Source organism: Schistocerca gregaria, chromosome 2, assembly GCF_023897955.1.
Source record: "Schistocerca gregaria isolate iqSchGreg1 chromosome 2, iqSchGreg1.2, whole genome shotgun sequence".
In the NCBI taxonomy this organism is placed as follows: domain Eukaryota; kingdom Metazoa; phylum Arthropoda; class Insecta; order Orthoptera; family Acrididae; genus Schistocerca; species Schistocerca gregaria.
The window spans coordinates 425747509-425772890 of NC_064921.1; the positions used below are offsets into that span (position 1 = coordinate 425747509).

Consider the following 25382-nt stretch of genomic DNA (forward strand, 5'->3'; position numbering starts at 1 on the left):
TGCCTGCAGGCGCCCAGGTGTGTTTTGAAGGTTTTATCTGCACAGGCACATTTTCAAAACAATAAATGTGGTCAGATACCACCGAGTGTTTTGCTGAACTGGAGGGGAGGGAGGTCTTAGAGGGGTGTTTTTCTGTTTTATGCATGCATGTGATCACGCCACAGGAGGGTATGAAACAGAAGCACTGAACAAGCATAGAGCATAGGGATTTCGTCGAATGGTTTTGAACGGTCCCGAGTGGTTCCTCGCTCTGCACCAGAGCAAAATCTGCGATCACACTGCACCCCAAGGGGTGATGTTATGTTTCATGAGACTTGTAACGTATTACTATCTTTACGACGTTTCTCATCGAACCATATACGTTACCTCATATTTCTAGCTACTTCTCTCACACAAATAATGATAAAAATTCTGAAATTCAGGGTCGCTACCAGCCCAAGCCCTTCCTAACCATTTAAAAAAACGGAGCTGGAAATTTATTAGTTTAATCACTTTGCATACTTGTAATAAAATTATTAAATTTCTTTAAGTAGCCAGATAAGTAGCACTCCATGTCGTACATGAAGCAACTTGATTAATTCAGGATTGGAAATCGGAGTAAGCGGGTAAGATCGACAACACAGAATTTATCTGCCACCTAGAATATTTATTATATCTAGGTATTTGGTTGCACATCCTAGCTGCACGTAACTGGTGCCCGCCTAGAATCATTTAAGTAAGAATTTCGTGAGAATGTAACGGAGTACAATTTAACTAGAGCAAGAAGAAACACAGAAAACGAGGGAGGGAGACAATGATGCTATCATCTCCTTTGCATTCGTACCATAAAAATAGCTCAGTGAGATTCGCATTACGATTCTACGATTGCAGTATTCTGGACAGAGGTTTAACCAGTGCATGACGTTGTGTGATAATTAGTCAACATACTAACTGCGTCTGCTGCTTGCAAACAGCCGAACTGGAGCAACTGGTGCATTCCGAATCAAACTGTTGTGCTGCTTTGTAGAAAGAGCACGAGAAAACAGATATTCTTGCAGAAATTATAGCTCATGAAACAAGCAAACTGTTAAAATAAAGCGTATTGCGGTGCCATGGTGGACCAGTAGGGTCATTGATTACCAAACACGTGGCACAAAATCGATACACAAAGACAAAAGCAACTTCCACAAAATACAGGGTGATTCAAAAAGAATACCACAAATTTAGGAATTTAAAACTCTGCAACGACAAAAGGCAGAGCTACGCACTATCTGTCGGCGAATTAAGGGAGCTATAAAGTTTCATTTAGTTGTACATTTGTTCGCTTGAGGCGCTGTTGACTAGGCGTCAGCGTCAGTTGATGCTAAGATGGCGACCGCTCAACAGAAAGCTTTTTGTGTTATTGAGTACGGCAGAAGTGAATCGACGGCAGTTGTTAGCGTGCATTTCGAGCGAAGTATGGTGTTAAACCTCCTGATAGGTGGTGTATTAAACGTTGATATAAACAGTTTACAGAGAATGGGTGTTTGTGCAAAGGGAAAAGTTCTGGACGGCCGAGAACGAGTGATGAAAATGTAGCACGCATCCAGCAAGCATTTGTTCGCAGCCCAGGAAAATCGACTCGCAGAGCTAGCAGAGAGCTGCAAATTCCACAATCAACTGTATGGAGAGTCCTACGAAAAAGGTTAGTTATGAAACCTTATCGTCTGAAATTGGTTCAAGTACTGTCTGCAGCTGATAAGATTAAAAGAATCGATTTCTGTGATTTTATCCTTGCGCAAATGGAAACAGATGAATCTTTAGTTTCAAAGATTGTGTTTAGTGATGAAGCAACTTTCCACACTAACGGGAAAGTCAACCGTCACGATGTCTGTATATGGGGCACTGAGAATCCGCTGGAAACAACTCAGTATGAACGTGACTCGCCTAAGGTGAACGTTTTCTGTGCCATTTCAGCCAATAAAGTTTTTGGTCCCTTTTTCTTCGAAGGTGCTACTGTAACTGGAGTACAGTATCTGGAGATGTTAGAGAATTGGCTGTTCCCTCAGCTCGAACAAGAAGCACAACAATTCATATTTCAGCACGATGGAGCGCCACCACATTGGCACTTATCTGTCCGTAACTACCTGAACGTCAAATACCTGAGGCGATGGATCGGCCGCCAGGCAGCCCATGACAGATCACTTCATCACTGGCCTCCAAGAAGCCCTGATCTTACCCCCTGCGATTTTTTCTTAGGGGGGTATGTTAAGGATATGGTGTTTCGGCCACCTCTCCCAGCCACCATTGATGATTTGAAACGAGAAATAACAGCAGCTATCCAAATTGTTACGCCTGATATGCTACAGAGAGTGTGGAACGAGTTGGAGTGTCGGGTTGATATTGCTCGAGTGTCTGGAGGGGGCCATATTGAACATCTCTCAACTTGTTTTTGAGTGAAAAAAAACCTTTTTAAATACTCTTTGTAATGATGTATAACAGAAGGTTATATTATCTTTCTTTCATTAAATACACATTTTTAAAGTTGTGGTATTCTTTTTGAATCACCCTGTATAATATTAAAAATCATACTCGCTTCGACACAGTATTACACTCACGTCCGGTTGAAGTGATCCTAACCAGCTTTTCCTAATCAGATTTACCGATTGAAATTCTACTTCATCGTTGTTCGGAATGAACAAAGAAACTTCCACACTTTTAACTCAAACACCCAAATATCGCCTATTTAAAGCAATATAGTTATGGCACATTCGGAAAAATAGCTCACTTTACACCCTTCAGGTAAGCTGAATTTCTTAAGTATTTCAACAGTTGAACATAGCTAAGTCCTAATTTAACCTGCTTCCTGTCATCTGAAACCCCCCCTTGAGAGCTACGATCCGTACTCACCAAGCATTCGCCGAAGAGTGCCCCCTTCTCTTTCGAGATTACCTAGCGCCGTGTGCAGCGGAAGCTCCCAGAGGGGTAGTCCTCTGTCACCAACCTCACACACAAAAGCAGCCTTCGACTGAGATGCGTAAACCTCTCTGTTCAGGTATTGGACTTAAGTTGGCTATCTTGTGCTCTCCTCCGAACGAGAAGCAACATCGTCTGCTCCCAGCACACGATGACCAACTCAGCAGCCGGCCGGAGTGGCAGAGCGGTTCTAGACGCTACAGTTTGGAACCGCGCGACCGCTGCGGTCGCAGGTTGGAATCCTGCCTCGGGCATGGCTGTGTGTGATGACCTTAGGTTAGTTAGGTTTAAGTAGTTCTAAGTCCCATAGTGCTCAGAGCCATTTGAACCATTTATTTGCACCAGTACACAGGAAGGCTGTAAACGGCTACCTTTGAGTCAAAATAAATACTTAAGCGTTGGAATGGGAGACATTTACGGAGTTTCGAAAAGTGATCTTGTAATTTTGGTGGACAGTGTATATCTGCAGAATGAGATTTTCACTCTGCAGCGGAGTGTGCGCTTATATGAAACTTCCTGGCAGGTTAAAACTGTGTGCCGGACCGAGACTCGAATTCGGGACGTTTGCCTATCGCGGGCAAGTGCTCTACCAACTGAGCTACCCAAGTACGACTCGCGCCCCGTCCTCGCAGCTTTACTTCTGCCAGTACCTCGTCTTCTACCTTCGAAACTTAACACATGCTCTCCTGCGAACCTTGCAGAACTAGCACTCCTGAAAGAAAGGATACTGCAGAGACATGGCTTAGCCACAGCTTGGGGGATGTTTCCAGAATGAGATTTTCACTCTGCAGGGGAGTGTGCGCTGATATGAAACTTTCTAATAGAATAAAACTGTGTGCCTGACCGAGACTCGAACTCGGGACCTTTGCCTTTCACGGGCAAGTGCTCTACCAACCGAGCTACCCAAACACAACTCGCGCCCCGACCTCAGAGGCAAAGGTCCCGAGTTCGAGTCTCGGTCCGGCACACAGTTTTAATCTGCCAAGAAGTTTCAGTCTATATCTGACTTTCTGTAATGTGGGCGGTATCTCATAACCTCACTTTTGTTGTTCGCCAATGGGCTAAGAAAACTGACGTCCTGTTGGTGTTTTCGCTCGCGTGAACACGGCTCCACTACATGGTGAGGTTGCATTCCGTCCTGTTGACGTTTAGTCATTGTGTTACCGTCCCGATAACTAGATGAGTTGGCAGTGCGGTACCACTTGCCTGGAAGTCGAGTAGCCGGACGTCGGTGGGCTGCTGGCCCGAGTAGCGGAAGAGGAAGTTGTTCTTCCAGAGGTCGCCGTGCAGCAACACCCGCAGCGCCGGCGGGCCGCCGCCGTCCAGCTGCCTGAGGCGGCCCACGATGCGCTCCGCTGCAGCCTGGTACCTGTCGGCCAGGGCGCTTCGTCCGCTGGCGGCCAGGGCGGCGGAGAGGGCGAGCGCGTGCCGCGGCACGATGCTGGCCAACTGGTCGCACGCCTCGCGGCTCGTCAGCGGCGACCGCGAGAACAGCGGGTCCGTCCGGAGTGGGGGCGAGTCCTCCAGCAGGCGCGCGGAGGCGGCGTGGAGGCGCGCCAGAGCGCTCAGGCCCAGCGAGCAGTGCGCGCGGTCCAGCCCCGCGCCGGGTTGCGGCGTGCGGAAGCCGCTGGCGCGCAAGTCCTCCAGCAGCAGCCAGGCGGGCCGGCCGCCGCCCCCGGTCGCCGCCCCCAGGGTGCGCGGCGCCAGCGGCCGCCACTCGCCGCCGCCGCCCCCCTCCGCCGCCCGCAGCGCCTCCTCGGCCTGCGGCAGCAGCTCCCGGTAGACGCGCGCCTCGCGCTCGAACACCTGGCCCTCCTCGGCCAGGTCGGCCATGGGCCCCGCACCCAGCCCCACCTTCAGCACCAGACTGCGCGCCTCCGCCGCGCCGCCGCCGGCCAGCCGCACCTCGCACGACAGCCGCAGCAGCGAGCTCATGAAGTTGGCCCCCGCCTTCACCGCCGGCTCCACCGTCAAACTCGACACCTCTGCTACCTGCTTGCCCTCCGCTTCACTGAGCGCTTCCTTTACGAATTTCTCGTCCACCCAGGCCGGCGAGACCACGGCGTTCTTTTCTGATGAAGACATGATGAGTCGTCACGAATACCTAAAACGCAAGAGGGAGATGGTTGGCTAGCTATTTCCCATTTCCCATGTTCCGTGCACCGTAACTACGACCCCTCAGTGGGATGTGGGACGACTACGTTTAAATGATTAATGGAAAATCTCATATAAAGATGTGAAACAAATACTAACAAAGAGATAGAGGGACTGGCCAGAACTTAACTTGAGCTCACTACAACCGATAGATACACAAAACAGTCTGGAACCGCGCGACTTCTACGGTCGCAGGTTCGAATCCTGCCTCGGGCATGGATGTGCGTGATGTCCTTAGGTTAGTTAGGTGTGTGTGTGTGTGTGTGTGTGTGTGTGTGTGTGTGTGTTGGGGCCTATGGGCGCTCAACATAGAGGTAATCAGCGCCCTAGTTATGTTTAAATAATTCTAAGTTCTAGGGGACCGATGATCTCAAATGTTAAGTCCCATAGTACTCAGAGCCATTTGAACCATTTTGTAGTATAAGTGTAAGTTCTGTGATTGCAGCTACACTAACAGTTCTTGCTACTTCAGCAACGTCTCACCGCTGCGCAGGTTAACTGCCAAATGGGACCTGCCTCTGTGTCTGCAGCTTCAAGCGTCGATGTGCGAACTAGTTCCGTGTACCGTACCAGATTGAATGTATAATTGATTTCGCAAATCACGACAGGCATACGTTTTCAGGAAAACTAAGTATGTCTTCATTTATTTGTCTACAGTTATAAATATGTATGTCTTAATACTTAAATTTAATTAAAAATAGCAAGTAGTCAAAATATGAAATTGACTAAAACTTCACGCAAATACACGTGTTTTTTTAATTATACTGCATCTCAAACGCCATAAATTAAATAATATGACCAACGATGAAAAAAATATAGATTAAAAACTAATACTAAGCGGGAGTTGAACTGTCACCTCTTACACGTTTGTCTAACATACCTCGAAAGCTAACCACTTGACCACCGTGAACTCTAACATGCAGCACCTACGCACAGATACATCAATTACAAAAAAGACGTATAAAAGTTCTCTTGCGATTTTCTCGGACTTTTCAAAGTAGTTCACCTTATCGCTTGCACATTATTTTGTTTTAATGGCCTACTAAAGGTGTACGAATTTTGAAGTAAACCTATCGTGGCCTCCCCATGTCAATAAAGTATGGAGACGAGAACATAATGGGACACAGAGGGCTTTCTCACCATTAGTGCTGACTAGAGACGATGAGCGGAACGCTGACTTGTGTCGCAAGCACACCTCCGGCAACTGCTAAGTAGCGCCAAAACACTACGCGTTATAAAGCGGAAGCTCCGCCCCTCGCCTTCTGTATGTCATCGAGAACCAATAGCGCTTAACATAAGATCGTAATGTATGAGCAAACTTATATCAATCGAGATACAAATAGAATAGTAGTTACTCCTAAGGCAACCTTACGTTTCTGTAATCTTTCATATTATGCTTCTTTTGTATCTAGATTGATATTTAAGTTTTGACATACGCTACCATTGCACGTTAAGGGCTATTGGCTCCCGATGAGATCATTCAACAGGCGAGTGGCGGAGCTTCCTCTTCATAACGCGTAGCTCTTTTTTTCCCTTTTCTTTCCCTTTTTGATACTGTTCAGCAGTTGCCGGAGGTAGGGCTCTATTTAAGCACGACTCCAGCTATTCGAACAGTTTACGTCACACTTCGAGAAATCTCTGGTCATGTTCGATCTTTTGACCGGCCTGCAATCTAGTCTTGATGTTTTTAATCTACTACGCATTTTAAAAAAGAAAAATAACTGAAACACTGATTGAAATATCTTCTAGGGTGCAGGTCATGCGTAACAACCGCAACTAATAAATAATACCTTTCCTTAAAATGCAGCATAAATGTTTATAAATCCATACGTAAATATCGTGATTCTGTCCAATTCTGGAACTTTCGCTCGTTCTGCGATCTAGTGAGGTCTAATGGTGCTATCTCCAAGACTGGTTATTCCGCTTTAATTTATTCTCGCGATAATAACTACAATCAGTGTATTGCCATACATTTCGTTTGTTGGGCATTTAAATCTTAATTATCTTCAATGTTTCACCTCGATGTTGCCGTCTTGTTTCCAAACTCATTAAACTCTTGTAAAGTTTTTGTCTGTTACTCTAATGAACTGTTCATTTACAACCTCCTTAGTAAATCATTAACGCCTCTCATAAACGAATGGGGTTATTGAAGATTTTTTTTCTGGAGGCCGACATTTTCGTCTTTGTATGTTACCTTTCTATAAAATGCAGCATAAATGCAAATTTGTTCTAACACAATAGGAGTTTATTCATTGGTAGGATTCAATGATATTTTCTCCACTTTTTCACCGAGTCTTAAGTTATGAAGAGCCATAACTTACTGTCGTGGCCAGTTCGTAGTATTCTTGCGTGCGTATTCCTTGCACACCAGCCGAGCGAGTCAAAAGTCGCGTGATGGTTCGAACAAGCTTGATATTGTATCGAATGCAGCGGCGTCTCGGGAAATCTCTAGCCTATTCGAACGCGATATCGTTTGCACAGCCCTAGCCGGAGATATATTGCTACATTTGTCAGCGCGCCGCTTGTCATCTCTGCTCACCTTGTTCACCACATAATGGTACATAGCTCCTTCTTTTTTTTATTATGATCGCGCATCCATATTTTATTCTGTAGACTGACTGCATAATTTTGGCATCTGTTAACCTCTAAGAAGAATTACTCTTTCGCATTGCAGAGACATGATCTGATGATGACCCTGACGTGATCGAAACCGGTTACCATTGGCACGTGATTTTATTTTAACAAAATGACAATCAAGATTGATTATTATATTAGATTCACATGATAACATTAAGTTTCTTTTTCAAATGTTTTCGCTTTGCTCAAACAGGACTTCCTAGATATTACACAATGAATTTTTGTCCCAATTTTCGTAGCCAGACGAAGAGTGAGAAATGTGCAAATGGGGTATCAAACTATCGAGCGTGAGATATAGTTTTGCAAAGTTTTGCAAAACTGCTTGGAAGTAATTAGGGTAATTCAGAAAAATTTAATGAGTGATTTGAGTGAAAATAGAAATATGAAAAATAAAGAAGTATCATAAAGTTCATTTCTTCAAATGGAAGCTATTTTTGCATCAAACATTTCACTGGTGTGATATTGTCAATAAAATATTTTGGAACTACAAACTTTGAAGAAAAAGTTCAAGTCTTCTGACACCATTTGCATAAAAGTAAAGAATAAAACAAATTAGAGAAACATTTGATGCGTCTTTGTAGGATACTCGAAACCCTGTACAGAAAATGAGGTGTCCATTGATAATTTAAAGTTCAATGTCGTAAGTCGGAACCTCAGAATTTTAAAGAGTGCTACAGGATATTTGTCTGGTGGATTATATAGACCGTGCAGTCTCATTTGCTATTCATAATTTCGAGCATCATACAAAGCCGCATCAAGAAGAAGAAGAAGAAGAACTCCGTCCGAACAAGCCTTGGAAGGCAGAACGGTATCGACCGGGCTCCATGTCATCCTCACCCCACAGGCGTCACTGGATGCAAATATGGAGGGGTATGCGGTCAGCACATCGCTCTCCCGGCCGTATGTCAATTTACGAGACCGGAGCCGCTACTTCTCCTTCACGTAGCTCCTCAGTTTGCCTCACAAGGGCTGAGTGCACCCCGCTTTCCAACAGCTCTCGGCAGACCGGACGGTCACAATCCAAGTGCTAGCCCAGCCCGACAGCGCTTGACTTTGGTGATCCGACGGGAACCGGTATCACCACTACGCAAGGCGGTTGGAAAAGAAGCATCAAATGTTTCTGTAATTCATTTTCTTTCTTATTTGTCTTACAACTCATTAAATAAAAATTTCCTTTAATTTTTTTACATATGTAAGGTATAGCACGTGCATGAAAATCGGCAGGTGACGGAATCGCATTCCTGTCGGCCCATGGAAATTTTCGCTCTACCTTTAATCTAGCCTTCATCTTTCAATTACACATGGCTCGGATTCCACGTTTAACTGACTGTGCTAGATCAGCGACCGGCAAGTCGTCTAAGTCGCGTCCAATTGAAACACTTGGTAGACGCATTCAGCTAGACGCAGTATTAAATACGTTTAAGCACACACACACACACACACACACACACACATACACACACACACACACACAGATTATCTTCTTACACATTCGGTAGTTCTGCTATCCTGTAGAACGAGATTTGAAGCATATATGGTTGGGTTGTTTGGGGGAAGAGACCAAACAGCGAGGTCATCGGTCTCATTGGATTAGCAAAGGAAGCCGGCCCTGCCCTTTCAAAGGAACCATCCCGGCATTTGCTTGAAGCGATTTAGGGAAATCAAGGAAAACCTAAATCAGGATGGTCGGACCCGGGATTGAACCGTTGTCCTCCCGAAGCATATATGATTTCACTAAAATTATTTTTAGGTGTTCATCGCATATATCCTGCATTATGATTATCAGTTTCAACCTTAGCCATATTCTGATATGTTGCAGCAAGCATAAAGGAAAAATTACAGGTAAAAGTTATGTTACAACGAAGACAATGTTCGAAATCTCGTACCACAAAACTATAGGTAAAAATTACGATACAATAAACATAATGAGCAGCAGTTCACATTTGTATACCCCCTATGTATGCTATAGGTACGATGAGCAAACATACCAGTTTTTTGCACTGTTAAATACAAAACTAATCACATCGTAAGTTTTTGTGTACAGAATTTACATGTCACAATTTAAAAGTGCTGCAGATGAAAGTTACAGGCTCCTTTTTATATTCATATAGAGATAAAATAGATCACGTCCGGTATGGAACGTACGGTGTACAATGTTATTAGTACCTTTATATATTCATACATAGATAATATAGATGACGTCAGCTACACACTAGCGGCAGCAAACCCTATTGACCAAAATTAATTTAGGTATAGACGATTGCACGAATTTCCTGTTTATTATTAAGAATGAGTTTAGTTTTTATCGCTCGTGCTGTAACGTGAACACCGTCTTGCGTTACTCGGGTAGCTTTTTCCGCCCAGACGTCGGCCACGCCGTCAAGTCTGCGGCCGGCACTGCAGCCCCACAACACATTGCCGGCCACCAGCGCCCGCGTGACATCTGTATCCTGTATACTCTCTGCCCGTGACCGTTGCACGAGCGAGCCTTGAAAAATATAGAAGTAAGAGTTGTAACAATTCACACTGCTTTTGAGCGGTGTCCCAAGATCACTTTTTCCATGACGGTAAATTTCTAATTCTTCCGACAGGCTAAGTAGATGGCTCTTGGGATATTTATGCAACACGTTTAGTCTTTCTTGAATATTTCCGACTGCATGAATCATAGTTAACAGATGTGTAGTAAAAGCAGTTTTGTTGTTTGCATATGAATTTTCTTTATCGGATTGCAATATTTCCAACATTTCTGCCAGTTTGCGCCGGCCGATGTGGCCGTGCGGTTCCAGGCACTCCAGTCTGGAACCGCGTGAGCGCTACGGTCGCAGGTTCGAATCCTGCCTCTGGCATGGATGTGTGTTATGTCCTTAGGTTATTTAGGTTTAAGTAGTTCTAAGTTCTTCGGCTGATGACCACGGATGTTAAGTCCCGTAGTGCTCAGAACCATTTGAACCATTTTTTTGCCAGTTTTCCCAATAAATTACGAGTCGTAAATTTGGCACTGTATTTTATATACTCGTGAATCATCTAATTTTCTTTTACTAACGTTATCTCGGCGTTTAAATTTGATCTCGTTTTTCGTCTGAAAACCGATCTTAAAACCCTTGCAGTTTCGTCTGAAAGTGTCCCATTATAGGTACGCCGTCGCGGCGTACTTATTTTCGCTGGTTGCTGTAGGTATTTATAATGATTCCTGCTTTTTAGGATAGGATCATTTTATGAATTATTACACGTTTCTATGACATACTGTTCCTTATAACCATTTGCTACTGCTACTCGTTTGGTGGTATTTTCTTTTTTGATTGCTTCAGCATCAAGTGGCAATTTCAACATATCACTCAACATAGCCTCAAATTTTGCCCATTTCTGTCGCTTCGGATGGCGCAAGCATTCATTTATGGTGGTAACCGTTATAGTAGGCTTCCGTAAAGTTCCGAATTTATGCCTGCCATTACGCTTGGTTATAGGTCTAAAAAGTTAACGCTCTTATGTCTTCAAACATCATGGTGAAATTTTTAGGGTGTATTTTGCTTATTTTTTCTCTGATTTCTTGTATATCTTTCTCGCTGCTGCCCTGCAAGAGAATGGTCATACCTCCGATGATACAGGACCTTCTGCTGGATTTATAGGTTTGATTCGAAGAACTCCTGGCCGGCCGCTGTGGCCGAGCGGTTCTAGGCGATTCAGTCCGAAAGCGCGCTGCGGCGACTGTCGCAGGATCGAATCCTCCCTCGGGCATGTGTGATGTCCTTATGTTAAGTTTGGTTTAAGTAGTTCTAAGTCTAGGGGACTGATGACAGATGTTAAGTCCCATAGTGCTCAGAGCCATTTGAACCATTTTTGAAGAATTCCTTTCCGAATGATTCAGTAAAATTTCGGGCAGCGTTCCTATCAGGGTGCTCCCCATTTATAGGTCTAATGAAAAATTGTTTTGTTAAATTTAAAACAGATAAAAGACAGGATATTATGTGAGTTTTTGTAAATACATGATTTCTATTTCAGGTCGAGGTTAATTTTAACCCTGTAAGACCAAAAATTAGTTGTTTCCCTTCAATGAACACACTGTTTCTTCTGAAACACATTGTAGTTAGTGTAGAACTGCTACCAAGTGTTGGCTTAAATCATGATAACGGAGCGGTGTTTATGTGTCAGCCGGTTGCATTGCAAAAGCTACCTTAAGTGTGCCGGCCGGAGTGGCCGTGCGGCTCTAGGCGCTACAGTCTGGAGCCGAGCGACCGCTACGGTCGCAGGTTCGAATCCTGCCTCGGGCATGGATGTGTGTGATGTCCTTAGGTTAGTTAGATGTAATTAGTTCTAAGTTCTAGGCGACTGATGACCTCAGAAGTTAAGTCGTACAGTGCTCAGAGCTATTTGAACCTACCTTAAGTGTCTTGGTCTCCATATCAACGTATTCAGTCTTCGCATAAATGTCAGCACACATGTGTCACAAATTCGTTTTAAACATGCCATAGGTATAAAGAGCAGCTCCCAGGCTTGCTTCAATTAAGTGTTTAGTTCGTTTCTCGTTTGTTAACTTGCGTCTGTACTCCTGTGTGTCGCATGTGATAAAGGACAGTTACGTTTATCTGAGAGATTAAATCGTCAAGGTTTACGCCATTCCAACACCGTTTAATATTTATTACAATGGTTGCGCTGAAGTTGTCTATTAGACGTTTCCAAATATACTCATACATTTTGAAAGGGTCCTGTAGACTCATTTCATTAGTCCGGTAGCCCATTTTCATTAGCATTTCTCTTTCTTTTCCTTGTTTCTCTTTTGTCATAACTCTCATAGTGATGTGGTTGAATGAATGTGGTTGTGTGTCACGTTGCTAGACGGTGGCGTAGTCGACTGCAGAAAGTCTGCGATAGTCATACAGATTCAGCAGTAGCTGTACAGAATAGCCAACTCCCGTAGTGGCCAAGTAGGCAAAGAGGTTTGCGCTACTTGCGAGAAATCCACCTGCGTTTGGTTGGTGGCGGAAATGGCATCTTTGGGTTTTCCGGGCCACACGGAGCGTGGAAGAGGCTGGAGTTGAAAAAGGGAGGCAGTCTGCCGCCGGTACGGGAAGCGTCCAAAGCTGTGCTCCAGTCGAAGAAGGGTGAGTTAAACTGACCGCGTGGAGCGATGTTACTTGGCGAGAGGAGAGCTGTTAGCTTTTGGTCTCGCTTTTCAACTCCTAAAGATTGCTTTGCCTTGTCACAGCAAGGAATGAAAAACTTTGGCAGATTTTTCTTTTAGTAAATTTCTGTAGCAGACTTAGATCCTCCGGAAGAGCGCCACACAAAGGTGTCGATAAGAAGTGAGCACTCGCTTATGTATGAATGTCTGTTTGCCTTCAGCTGTGCCTGTATAAGCTTTCATTTTTCTAAATATTAATAGCTTTGCCTTCTCGTAAATTTTCCTTCCTTTATGTATCTTTCGTCCGTGGGGAACAACCATGTGGTTGAACATTTAAGTTTGTTGGGCTACCGTCATCATTAACTGTCCAATCTCATGTTTGTTTTAAAGAATGTTGACTGTTCATAATTGTGTGATGTGATATTATTACAACTTGGCCACGATACCTTGAAGTTGCGTCTCCGCAAACCACGTGGCCACGCGGGTGTACTACGAAACGTGTACCGCTTTACGAGTTATTGCGATCAGTTATCAGGCAACAGCAGTTGAGTGAATGAGTCACACCAATGATTTTAGGTGTAGATTATAACGGTGAATGTATCGATGCTCTTTTTTACTGTTTTAGGAATTAATGCCATCAGGTATTGTGTTCATGCCTTACATCCATATCTTAGGAATAAATGATTTTATCCACAATTTTCTCTTGTGTTCCGAGGTTACGTTTTTGCACCTAAGCCACTCACATCATAGCTTTCCCGTCAGACATCCAACGCGTTTCCTTACGTACAGGTCCAGTGATTAGTTTCCCCTAATATTTTAAAACAAATGCTTTAGATTAAGTCTTATTTTCAGGTGTGTCGCAGGGAGCTGATCTATGCACATTGTTCATGCATTTTTTATTTTATTTTAAATGTTTGTTTATCGTGAACAGTGCACGGGGAATACTAATAATTACATCGCATCCCTTATGAACGTTATCACAAAGTATGCATTTTTATGAGTTTTTGGTCTGTGATCAAATTAATTTATTTTCCGACTCGGCCAAACCTTTGATTAGTTGTATGGTTAAACTTAACGCAATAACCCGTAGAAACAGGTTAGTTACAATTTTATGTCCAACACAAGACACACACACTCGACTGAATTGACTAATTGTTATTCATAAAATTCTGATTATTAGAGCAAACAACTTGAAATTGCTTGGAGAATCTTCCACATTAAACACCGAATAAACAAACACCCATTGCGTAATTCTTAGATGGCATGAAAGGCTAGTCTTGCTACTGCCAAGACTAAAGTCATTTGCTAGACTATACAGGGTGATCCATTGATCGTGACCATGCCAAATATCTCACGAAATAAGCGTCAAACGAAAAAAACTGCAAAGAACGAAACTTGTCTAGCTTGAAGGGGTAAACCACATGGCGCTATGGTTGGACCGCTAGATGGCGCTGCCATAGGTCAAACGGATATCAACGGCGTTTTTAAAAATAGGAACCCCCATTTTTATTACATATTCGTGTAGTACGTAAAGAAATATGATTGTTTTAGTTGGACGACTTTTTTCGCTTTGTGACAGAGGGCGCTGTAATAGTCGCAAACGTGTTAGTACGTGGTATCACGTAACATTCCGACAGTGCGAACGGTATTTGCTTCGTGATACATTACCCGTGTTAAAATGGACTGTTTACCAACTGTGGAAAAGGTCGATATCGTTTTGATGTATGCCTAATGTGATCAAAATGCCCAACGAGAGTGTGCTTTTCTTTTGTTTCCTTTACTGCTTGCTCAATATACAGATTTAATAACTTCGGGGAGAGGTTACAACCCTGTCCCTTCCCAATCACTGCTTCCTTTACATGTCCCACGTCTCTTATAACTGCCATCTGATTTCTGTACAAATTGTAAGTAGTCTTTGACTCCCTGTATAGTACCCCTGCCACCTCCAGAATTCGAAAGGGAGTATTCCAGTCAACATTGTCAATAGCTTTCTCTAACTCTACAAATGCTAGAAACGTAGGTTTGCTTTTCCTTAATCTTTATTCTAAGATACGTCGTAGGGCCAGTATTGCCTCACGTGTTCTACTGAATCCAAACTGATTTTCCCCGAGGTCGGCTTCTACCAGTTTTTCCATTCGTCTCTAAAGAATTGGCGTTTTTGCAGCTGTGACTTAGGCTATTAAACTGATAGTTCGGTAATTTTCACATCTGTCAACACCTGCTTTCTTTGGGATTGGAATTATTATATTCTTCTTGAACTTTGAGGGAAATTCGTCTGTCTCATACATCTTACTCACCATATGGTAGAGTTTTGTCAGGACTGGCTCTCCCAAGGCTTAGTTCTAATGGAATGTCGTCTACTCCCGGGGCCTTCTTTAGACTCAGGTCTTTCAGTGCTCTGTGAAACTCTTCTCGCAGTATCATATCTCCCATTTCATCTCCATCTACATCCTCTCCCATTTCCAAAATATTATCCTCATGTACATCGCCCTAGTATAGACCCTCTATACACTCCTTCCACCTTGCTGCTTTCCCTTCTTTGCTTACAACTGGGTTTCCATCTAAACTCTTGATATTCATACAAGTGGTTCTCTTTTCTCTAAAGGTCTCTTTACTTTTCGTGTAGGCAGTATCTATCTTACCCCTAATGATATATGCCTCTACATCCTTACATTAGTCCTCTAGCCATCCCTGCTTAGCCATTTTGCGCTTCCTGTCGATCTAATTTTTGAGACGTTTGTATTCGTTATTGCCTGCTTCATTTACTGCGTTTCTATATTTTCTCCTTTCATCGATTAAAAGCAATATACCTTCTGTTACCCAAGGATTTCTACTAGCCCTCGTCTTTTTACCTACTTGATCCTCTGCTGCCTTCACTACTTCATCCCTCAGAGCTACCCATTCTTCTTCTACTGTATTTCTTTCCCCCATTCCTGTCAATTGTTCCCTTATGCTCTCCCTGAAACCCTGTACAATCTCTGGTTCTTTCAGTTTATCCAGGTCCCATCTCCTTAAATTTCCCCCCAGGGGCTCAGCATTCATTTGCTGGGTACGGGCTTGGCGACCCCGGGGTTCCTGAGCTGGGGACTGGTAAGCGCCGCCAGTCCCCTGTCACCGTAAGCTCTGGGCATGCTTCAACGACCACCGTGCGGCGCGGCGGTGGAATGTTGTGTGTCTCAGAGAGTGGGGAACTTGGGTTGGCCGCCCGGATCGCGAGGATGGAATAAACCTCTGTAAACAACCCCTCAATCTCAAGGTGTGCTGCGCGCCGATGAGATGCATGGCTGTTGAGGTGGAACAGTCGTTAGCGGGCAACCTCTGGGGAACCTGCCGCACCTCAGTTGTATAAGGCTTACCTAGGCACACGGGGCTGTGTCTAGTTCCCTAGCTGCTCGTGGGACCGAAATGGATCCTTCGAAATCCTCTTTTCCTCCTCCCAGCGGAAAGGGTGGGCCGCTGGAAGGTTCTAACACCCAGTCTCTGAAGAGGGCTCGTGCAGTCAGTCCCCCTGACTGCAGCACATCTTTGACAAGTGAAGTCTTTAGTAACAAGATGCATTCTGGTGCTCAGAATGTGTTTCTCATTGTGAAACAGAAGGAGGGTAGTTTTGAGAAGGTTTCGCCCTTCTATATACAAAAGGGATTGGAGGGCATCTGTGGCTCCTTGAAATCGGTGAAGCGCTTACGTAATGGGACCTTGCTAGTGGAAACTTCCACTTCCCAGCAAGCAAGTAACCTCCAATCTGCTAAATGTCTTGGAGAGTATGCCATAGACACTGAATTGCACAGCACCTTGAACTACAGCAAAGGCGTTGTGACATGCCGGGATCTAGTTGACATTCCCAAGGACGAACTGCAACGTGAGTGGGCTCCAGAAGGTATCGTTGATGTCCAACACATCATGAAGTGGGTTGATGGCAATCTTGTCAAATCCGACTCCTTTATTCTGACCTTCAGTAGCACAAAACTTCCTGAACATGTTAAAGCTGGCTTCCTTCGCCTTAGTGTGAGGCCTTATTTCCCGACCCCAATGCGCTGTTTTCAATGCCAGCGTTTTGGGCATACCACCTTAGGATGTAAAGGCGAAGCGACTTGTTTGAACTGTGGTAAGGCTGCTCATGAAGGAGTTGTTTGCTCGTCTCCGGCTAAATGTATTAATTGCTCTGGGAACAACCCTGTTTGGAGTAGGAACTGCTGAATATTTTTAGAGGAACGCAAAGTCCAGGAAATCAAAACAATCAAGCGAATCCCCTATGGTGAGGCCAAGAAGATTTTATAAGTCGATGCAACCTCCCACATTTGCTACATCTTTCGCATCCCTGGTTCAGAAGCCTACTCCAAAAGTCGATGCCTCAACGCAGACCAAGGTGGTGAGTGTTGGCACTAACACCTGCAGCTGTCAGTGCACTTGCAACACAGCCAGTGTTTCAGAGCCGGTAGCCCCTACTCGCACGGCAGGCAAGGGTATAGTGGCGAACTTGGGCCAGCCCCCGTCGCCTCCAACAGCTGAGGCAGTTCCCAAGCCCAGTGCGCCAATTACCACTCCCACATTAGCTCCCCCAAAGCCCACCAAATCACAGAAAGCTTCTGTACCGCAGCAACACCGGGTCAAATCCCGTGGTAAACCGTCTGACCATGCGGCTGTTGTTTTACGTGAGGCTTCATCTGACTTTTCCCCCAGGTTGATGGAATACGACGTATGTGTGTGGCAACCAGCTCACCCCACACCTGCTCCTCCACCTGCTGCGGTCTCCCCGCCCCATCGGAGAGACAGGATGAAGGTGCTACTCCCAACATAGATGGCTCCCATACTTCAGTGGAACTTGCAAGGGTTCAGGACGCATGTGGAGGAACTTCGTCTACTCTCTCAGGGTAGACCATTGAATCTCTGTCTCCAGGAGACTTATTTCCATCCCTCATACTCCCCTGAGCTGCGAGGCTATACACTCCACAAAAAGGACGACCTGCGTGGAGAGAGAGCTAGAGGAGGTGTAGGTATTTTCGTTAGGACGGACTACCACTCCTCGCCTCTCTCGCTTATGACGACTTTACAGGCTGTCGCTGTGTCTGTGCAAGTACGTCATCCATTGACTGTCTGTTCACTTTACTTGCCCCCACATGATGCACCATTCATTATTTGTGGTGATTTTAATGCCCACAATGTGCTTTGGGGCTCTTCAATTACCTGTGCCAGGGGTAGAGCAATTGAGAGGCTTCTCCTGTCATCCTGTGCCTACTTGCTCAATGGAGGACAGAGTACTCATTTCTGCACAGCGACTGGGTCGTTCTCTGCCATTGATCTCTCGCTTTGCTCTCCAGCTCTTGCCGCCAGTGCTCACTGGGAAGTGGTCGCCGACTTGCATGGCAGTGATCATTTCCCCATCTGGATTCACCTGCCAGATGGCGTGGGCCCCGAAAGGAGACCACCACGATGGGTGCTCAGTGGAGCTGACTGGACACTTTATAGCCAGTTGGCCCAATTCGAACACTGTGCGACTGTTGAGGTGTGGGCGGATCATATTATCGAAACGGTCCACCACGCCGCTGCAGCATCCATTCCACAGTCCATGGGCCCCCGGAAGAGGCCACCTGTGCCTTGGTGGAGTGCTGACTGCCGCTCTGCCATCAGGACCAGGCGTGCGGCTCTGCGTCGGTTCAGGTCTCGGCCGACTGCTGAGAAATACTCCATTTCGGGTGGCGAGGGCAAGGTGTCGCCGCATTATTCGTGAGAGCAAGAAGAGGTCATGGCAACAGTTCCTGAACACCATTAATCGTTCCACCAAAAGTTCCATTGTGTGGGAGACCATCAGGAGAATTTCTGGCAGAGGAGGGAGGTGTCCCATAGCTGCTGTAATGAATAACGGCACTCTTCACACGGATCCGCGAAACATTGCCCAGACTATGGCAGCGTATTTTGCCACAGTTACTGCAACAACCAGTCAGGATCCCGGTTTCCAGCGCCATAGGGCCGTTGCTGAGAGATGTAGTCTGAACTTCCAGTCCACATCTCATGAAGTTTACAACTGCCCATTTTCTACGTGGGAGCTGGATTCTGCATTGTCTGGAGCTCGTGACACGTCCCCTGGTCACGACAGGGTCCATTACAGTATGCTATGGCACCTCACAATGCGCAACAAAGAAATCCTCCTCGCACTTTTTAATGGAATTTGGGCGTCGGGTCACTTTCCTGACGCGTGGCGTGAGGCAGTTTTAATCCCTTTTTTAAAAGCTGGGAAAGACCGCACGAGCCCAAGTAGCTACCGTAGTGTTGCCCTCACTAGTTGCATAGGGAAGACCTTGGAGCGGATGGTCAACCGCCGCCTTGTCTGGATGTTAGAACCCCAGCAAATCCTTAGTCGCTTTCAGTGTGGGTTCAGGAAGTTTCGTCCCACCGTCGATAACCTGGCCCTACTGGAGGCGGCTATACAACAAGCTTTCCTACGCCGTCATCACCTTCTAGGTGTATTTTTTGACATTGAGAACGCCTACGATACCACTTGGAGGCGTCTCATCCTGGAGCAACTTCACGAATGGGGTTTTAGGGGTTGTCTTCCTCTTTTTATTCAGTCTTTCCTCTCGCCACGATATTTTAGATACCGAATTGGTGACGTCCTGTCTGATCGCTTTGAGCAGGAGAACGGTGTCCCTCAGGGTAGCGTTTTAAGTGTGACTCTCTTTGCCATCGCTATTAATAGCATTACGTCCATAGTGAAAAGTCCTGTCCAGTGTTCTTTGTTTGTGGATGATTTCTCTTTGTTTTGCTCTTCTTCAAGCCTTGCAACGACAACTCGTCAGTTGCAACTTACGATTAGACGTTTGGATGACTGGGCGCGGAAGAGTGGTTTTAAGTTTTCCACCGAGAAGTCTGTATGTGTTCTTTTTAACCGTCCTCGTTCGATTTTAACCTTTCCTGAGTTGCGGATGAGGGGCACTATTCTTACTTTCAAGGACACGGTGAGGTTTCTGGGGCTCATTTTTGACTCGAAACTCACGTGGTTACCTCATCTTAAAGACCGGAAACGGCGGTCGCTTAAGGCTTTAAGTATTTTAAAATGTCTTAGCCACAGTACATGGGGAGCTGACAGGACTTGTCTGCTCCAGTTTTACAGGGCGTTTGTGCGATCTCGGCTCGATTATGGGTGCACGGTGTATGGGTCTGTGAGGTCTTCTTACTTAAAGATGTTGGACGTTGTGCACCATGAAGGGCTTCGGTTGGCCACTGGGGCATTCCGAACTAGCCCCATACCAAGCCTCTGTGCAGAGGCTGGTGAACCGCCACTTCCTATTCGGCGACGGCTGCTTACAGTGCGCCAGGCGTATAAAACTTTGTCCACACCATACACCCCTGCATACCCTGTCATTGCTCAGCCTCCTCTGGCACAGTTATTTCATAACCGGCAACGTGCGACGCAGCCCTAAGGGATTCGCGCACAGGATTGCCTCGCTGCGATGTCTATGGCTGGTCTTCGTGTTTTGCGTCGCGCTTGGAGCAGATCCCCACCTTGGCTCCTCCGGAGACCCAAACTTATTTCAGATTTGACTAATTTTAAGAAAGATCGCACATCAGATTTTACATTCCAATGTCTGTTTTTTAACATTTTAGATGTGCATCACGGTTTCACTGTCGTGTACACTGATGGCTCCAAACAGGAAAATTTCCTTGGCTGTTCTGTAGTGTTCCCTGATCAAGTTACCCGGATTCGCCTGCCTGCTGAATATACCGTTTTCGCAGCGGAGCTCCACGCGATCCTGAAGGCACTGGAGCAGATGAATCGTGTTCGGGGCGATCGATTTCTTCTCTGCTCCGATCCTCTTAGTGCCTTACAATCACTGCAGAACCTGTATCCGACTGAGGCGATGGTCCAGCTGATACATAACCAACTGTACTTGCTCCAACGGCGGGGTACAGAAGTATCCTTCTGCTGGGTGCCTGGTCATGTTGGCATCTGGGGCAATGAACAGGCCAAGGAGGCCTGCAGAGAGCAGGATGTGGTCCAGTGTCCTATTCCCTTGCAGTCAGTCATCGCTGCACTCCACAGGAAGTGCATGGAGTTGTGGGAGGACGAATGGCTGGCGGTGACGGCCAATAAACTGCGGTTGATAAAGTCAACCACTCGGCCGTGGCGTTCCTCCTGCCGGTTGCTCAGGCGGGAGGAGGTGGCCCTCACACGTCTTCGGATCGGGCACTGTCCTCTCACACATAGCTTTTTATTACGGAGGGAGGATCCACCGTTTTGTGATGCTTGTGGTGTGCACATCTCTGTCCGGCACATTTCAACAGACTGCATTTTATACCGTGATGCACGGGCAGAAGCACAAGTTGCTGGGGATCTGCCTTCTGTTTTAGCTAATGATGAGACGTGTGTATCTAGGGTTTTTAAGTTTTGTGATGTGTCTGGACTCTGTCCTAAAATTTTAGGCTGGAGGTTTTAGTGTATTGCAGAGTGGCTGACTCCTCCCCTTTTTTCCTTGCGGTCAGCCAGCCACTTCCATCTGCTACATTGTTTTAGCTTCCTCTATTATTTTCTTCCTGTGTTGTCCATGTTTTACTGCTGACGCTCTGCTTCATCCCACGCTTTGGTGTGGGTGAGCACATGTGTTTCGACCATTGTTACCCATGTTTTCTGTTCCGTTTTATATTCCTGTTCTGGGATTTTTCTTGACACCTGTCTTACTAAGTTACTGAACGGGCGCTGAAGACCTTGGTGTCGTGCGCCCAAAAATCCCTCTACTACTACTACTACTCTCCTTAAATTGCCCCCCTTTTGCAGTTTCTTCAGTTTTAATCTGCAGTTCATAACCAATAGATTGTGGTCAGGGTCCACATCTGCCCCTGGAAATTTCTTACAATTTAAAACCTGGTTCCTAAATCTCTCTCCTAATCTATCTGATACCTACTAGTATCTCCAGGATTCTTCCATGTATACAACCTTCTTTTATGATTCTTGAACCAAGTGTTAGCTATGATTAAGTTACGCTCCGCGAAAAAATCTACCAGGCGGCTTCCGCTTTCATTTCTTAGCTCCAATCCATATGCACCTACGTTTCCTTCTCTCCCTTTTGCTACTATCGATTTCCAGTCACCCATTACCATTCTTCACTATCTGAATAATTTCTTTTATCTCATCATACATTTCATCAATTTCTTCGTCATCTGCAGAGCTAATTGGTATATAAACTTGTACTAGTGTAGTAGGTGTGGGCTTCGTGTCTATCTTGGCCGCAATAATGCGTTCACTATGCTGTTTTTAGTAGCTTACCAGCACTCCTACATTTTTTATTCATTATTAAACCTACTCCTGCATAACCCCAATTTGATTTTGTATTTATAACCCTGTATTCACCTGACCAAATGTCTTGTTCCTCCTGCCACCGAAGTTCACTAATTCCCACTATATCTGGCTTAAACCTATCCATTTCCCTTTTTAAATTTTCTAACCTATCTGCCCGATTAAGGGATCTGATCCGTAGAACGCCAGTTTTCTTTCTCCTGATAACGACGTCTTCCTGAGTAGTCCCCGCCCGGAGATCCGAATGGGGGACTATTTTACCTCCGGAATATTTTACCCAAGAGGACGCCATCATCATTTAATCATACAGTAAAGCTGTATGCCCTCCGGAATTTTGGAAATAATTCCAAAATTAAAAATTTATTTCTGAAAGTGCCAGGTTGACATGAAAACGTAGATCTAGTTAGATTCGTACGACACATGTGTTCTACTTTACTGATTTTCGAGCCTGGGCCAGCGACGTTACGCGAGCGTGCGTTAACGACCTGGGCTACGGAGGCGGGTACAGCTGTGGAGAGTTTATATAAAGAAACACTAACGGCCATGGGTGGCCGCACTAACAAGAGCTCTGAGGAACCGCTCCAAGGTTTCTTAGGATAAGGAGCAAGAGCAGATTCTCCGACTCAGTTCCAAGGGAACTGCTGCATCAGTCACTTTACCTGAGAATCTTTTTTCAAAAATTATGGTTGGGATTGCCAGTTTCGGTCAAACAGCAGACCATTACCGCTGCCCTCGATATTCGTTTCCTTGTTGAGGACCTGTTCCTTGAACGAAACTGGTAGTTTCAATAAAGCGAAATATCTATTGTGCTAGATCGTGGATTAAGGAAAAAAAATTCGAAAACTTCCGGACAGAGACGATAAAACTGTTCGAGTCGGTGCATAGTAGCTGATGTAAGGTCTTGTTATTCATAAAAACTGCTACGTTCGCTTGCTAGATCTGAGCATGACGTTTACTGAGAACACACTGACTGACACCAGCACTGGTGTTAGACGCTGAAGGTCTCCTTCGTTCGCGAGGCTTCCGATCGCGCCGGCAAGTAATACTAAGCTTCTTATATCGTCGTCCTCTTAGTAAGAGGATAAATTATCTTTTATGACCATCAGGCTGCGCGTTGAGAACAGAGCGCTAATGTCTTTCTAAGTGTGACAGTGCTGATACAAGAGCACCGCCAACGTTATCGGCATCCAGAGAGATACAGCCTGAATACCGAGGCTTTCCGAAGTGCTGCACGTGCCAGCTGTGCCGAGTCAGGAGCCCCATTTGCATTAGCTAAGCTGGCGATCAGCATTCAAATGGTTCAAATGGCTCTGAGGACTATGGGACTTAACTTCTGAGGTCATCAGTCCGCTACAACTTAGAACTACTTAAACCTAACTAAGCTAAGGACTTCACACACATCCATGCCCGAGGCAGGATTCGAACCTGCGACCGCAGCGGTCGTGCGGTTCCAGATTGCAGCGCCTCGAACCGCTTGGCCACCCCGGCTGGCTATCAGCATTCGCGATGGTTTGACGCAGAACAGCATTTTCTCCAGAGAGTCGCGATCATTTGCTCCCTGTGCCGGTATTCCAATCCCTCTGTGTTTTCTCCTACATTTTGTTAAACCTCTAGGGCTCCCTCTAACATCACAGAAGTTATCCCCTGATGTCTTAGCAAGTGTCTGGCCACCCCGTCTCCTCTTCCTGGTGGATTTACCACATATTTATTTCCCTGTCGATGCTCTGGAAACCCCTCCTTATTTCTTACCTTATTAGCCCACAAAATTTTCAGCATATGTAAAACCATATCTCAAAACTCTTGATTCTCCTCTTGATCGATTTTACCACAGCCCATATAGCTAAACACAGTGTATGTATGTGAACAGCTTGCAAAATGTGCATTATCAGAATGAATTTGTCATAGATTTCAGGAGGCACTGCAGTCACCAAGACCGTAGCTTCTAGCAGCACATAGTCCAGATAATATTCCTGTAACACCTCCATTTGATGGTGGCCCTGCAGTGACAAAAAAAAAGTTTTATTAAAATTGGAAAAAAAGACTGGTTATATCCAAATGAATCGGCAACTGTTATTGCGTTAGTTTCTGTCACATCGTCTAGAGATTAGGTTTGGTTGTCTTAGACATATATGTGGTACATGTTACCATGTGTTAGCTTCGTGAATCTTACATTCTGACAATAAACAGAAATTGATCTGTATTTAAAAAAATGAAATCAGTGTTGTTTCTGTTGGAAGTCCTGAGAAACGAGTCCCTGTTAGGCATTTAGAGAATGTTCATGAACACGTAACTGAATAGCAAAATCTCAGAATTTCTTAAATACACTGTCGTGATTTAAGGTATGGGATAGCGATATGCACACATGCACATGCGGTAGTATCACGTATGCAAGGTATAAATGGGCAGTGCTTTGGCATAGCTGTCATTTGAACTCAGGTAATTTATATGAAAAGTTTTCCGAGTGATTATGGCTGCACGATAGGAATTGATAGGCTTTGGTACTCGGAGCTAGAGGGCATGCGACGTTCCATTTCGGAAATCGTTGGGAAATTCTCTAGTATCCCGGCCCGACACCTTCGAGAGCCCGCCAGAAAGCAAGGACGTCGACGACAGCCGCTAGGCGGCGCCCTTATAACTTGAGAGCGCTGCTGTCGCCAGCACAGCGCTATTCGCGGGCCACACCCAACGCGCTGGCGATCGTGCTCACGGTGGTCCTATAAAGCCGGCTGCGCAGGGGCTCAGAACGTCCCTTACCATCTGCGCCCGTCCTGTCCGCCTCTCCCCCACCCCCGCCTACCTTGGCCTCACCATTGACCGTCACCTCACCTGGATCTCCCATCTCCGCTCTATCCACTCCAAAGACCACAACTGCCTCCGAGTCCTCAAACTCCTTTCTGGCCGAACATGGGGGTTGAACCCGTCTACCATCCTCCACATGTACAAATCTTTATCCATCCCATCCTCTGTTATGCCAGTTCCACCTCGATATCCACCCCCCTCCCCCCAATTTTATAAGTCCCTCCAGATCCTCGAGAACCATGCACTCTGCCTCGCCTTCCATATACGTCTCCCATCCTCTATGACCTGATTCCTTTCCCTCATCTGCTCCTATTCCTAGAACATATCCACATACTCTACACCTCCCACCCCCTGGATCCACTTCATCCCCTGGTTGCTCTTCTCCTCTCCAACCCCGCCCTCTGCCTTCACTGTTGTGTCCCCCCTACCCTCAATCTCACACCCTTCATC

The 25382-nt window shown here is 45.6% G+C and overlaps 1 protein-coding gene across 1 annotated transcript in view; it reads right to left on the reverse strand.

Annotated features, from left to right (window-relative positions):
- LOC126324024 (uncharacterized) overlaps positions 1–25382 on the reverse strand; it is a 58285-nt gene that overhangs the window by 11588 nt on the left and 21315 nt on the right. Inside the window, exon 2 of the mRNA XM_049994882.1 lies at positions 4141–5038. Within this exon, the coding sequence (XP_049850839.1) occupies positions 4141–5019 (879 nt within the window). The 5' untranslated portion in view covers positions 5020–5038. The remainder of the gene's footprint in view (positions 1–4140; positions 5039–25382) is intronic.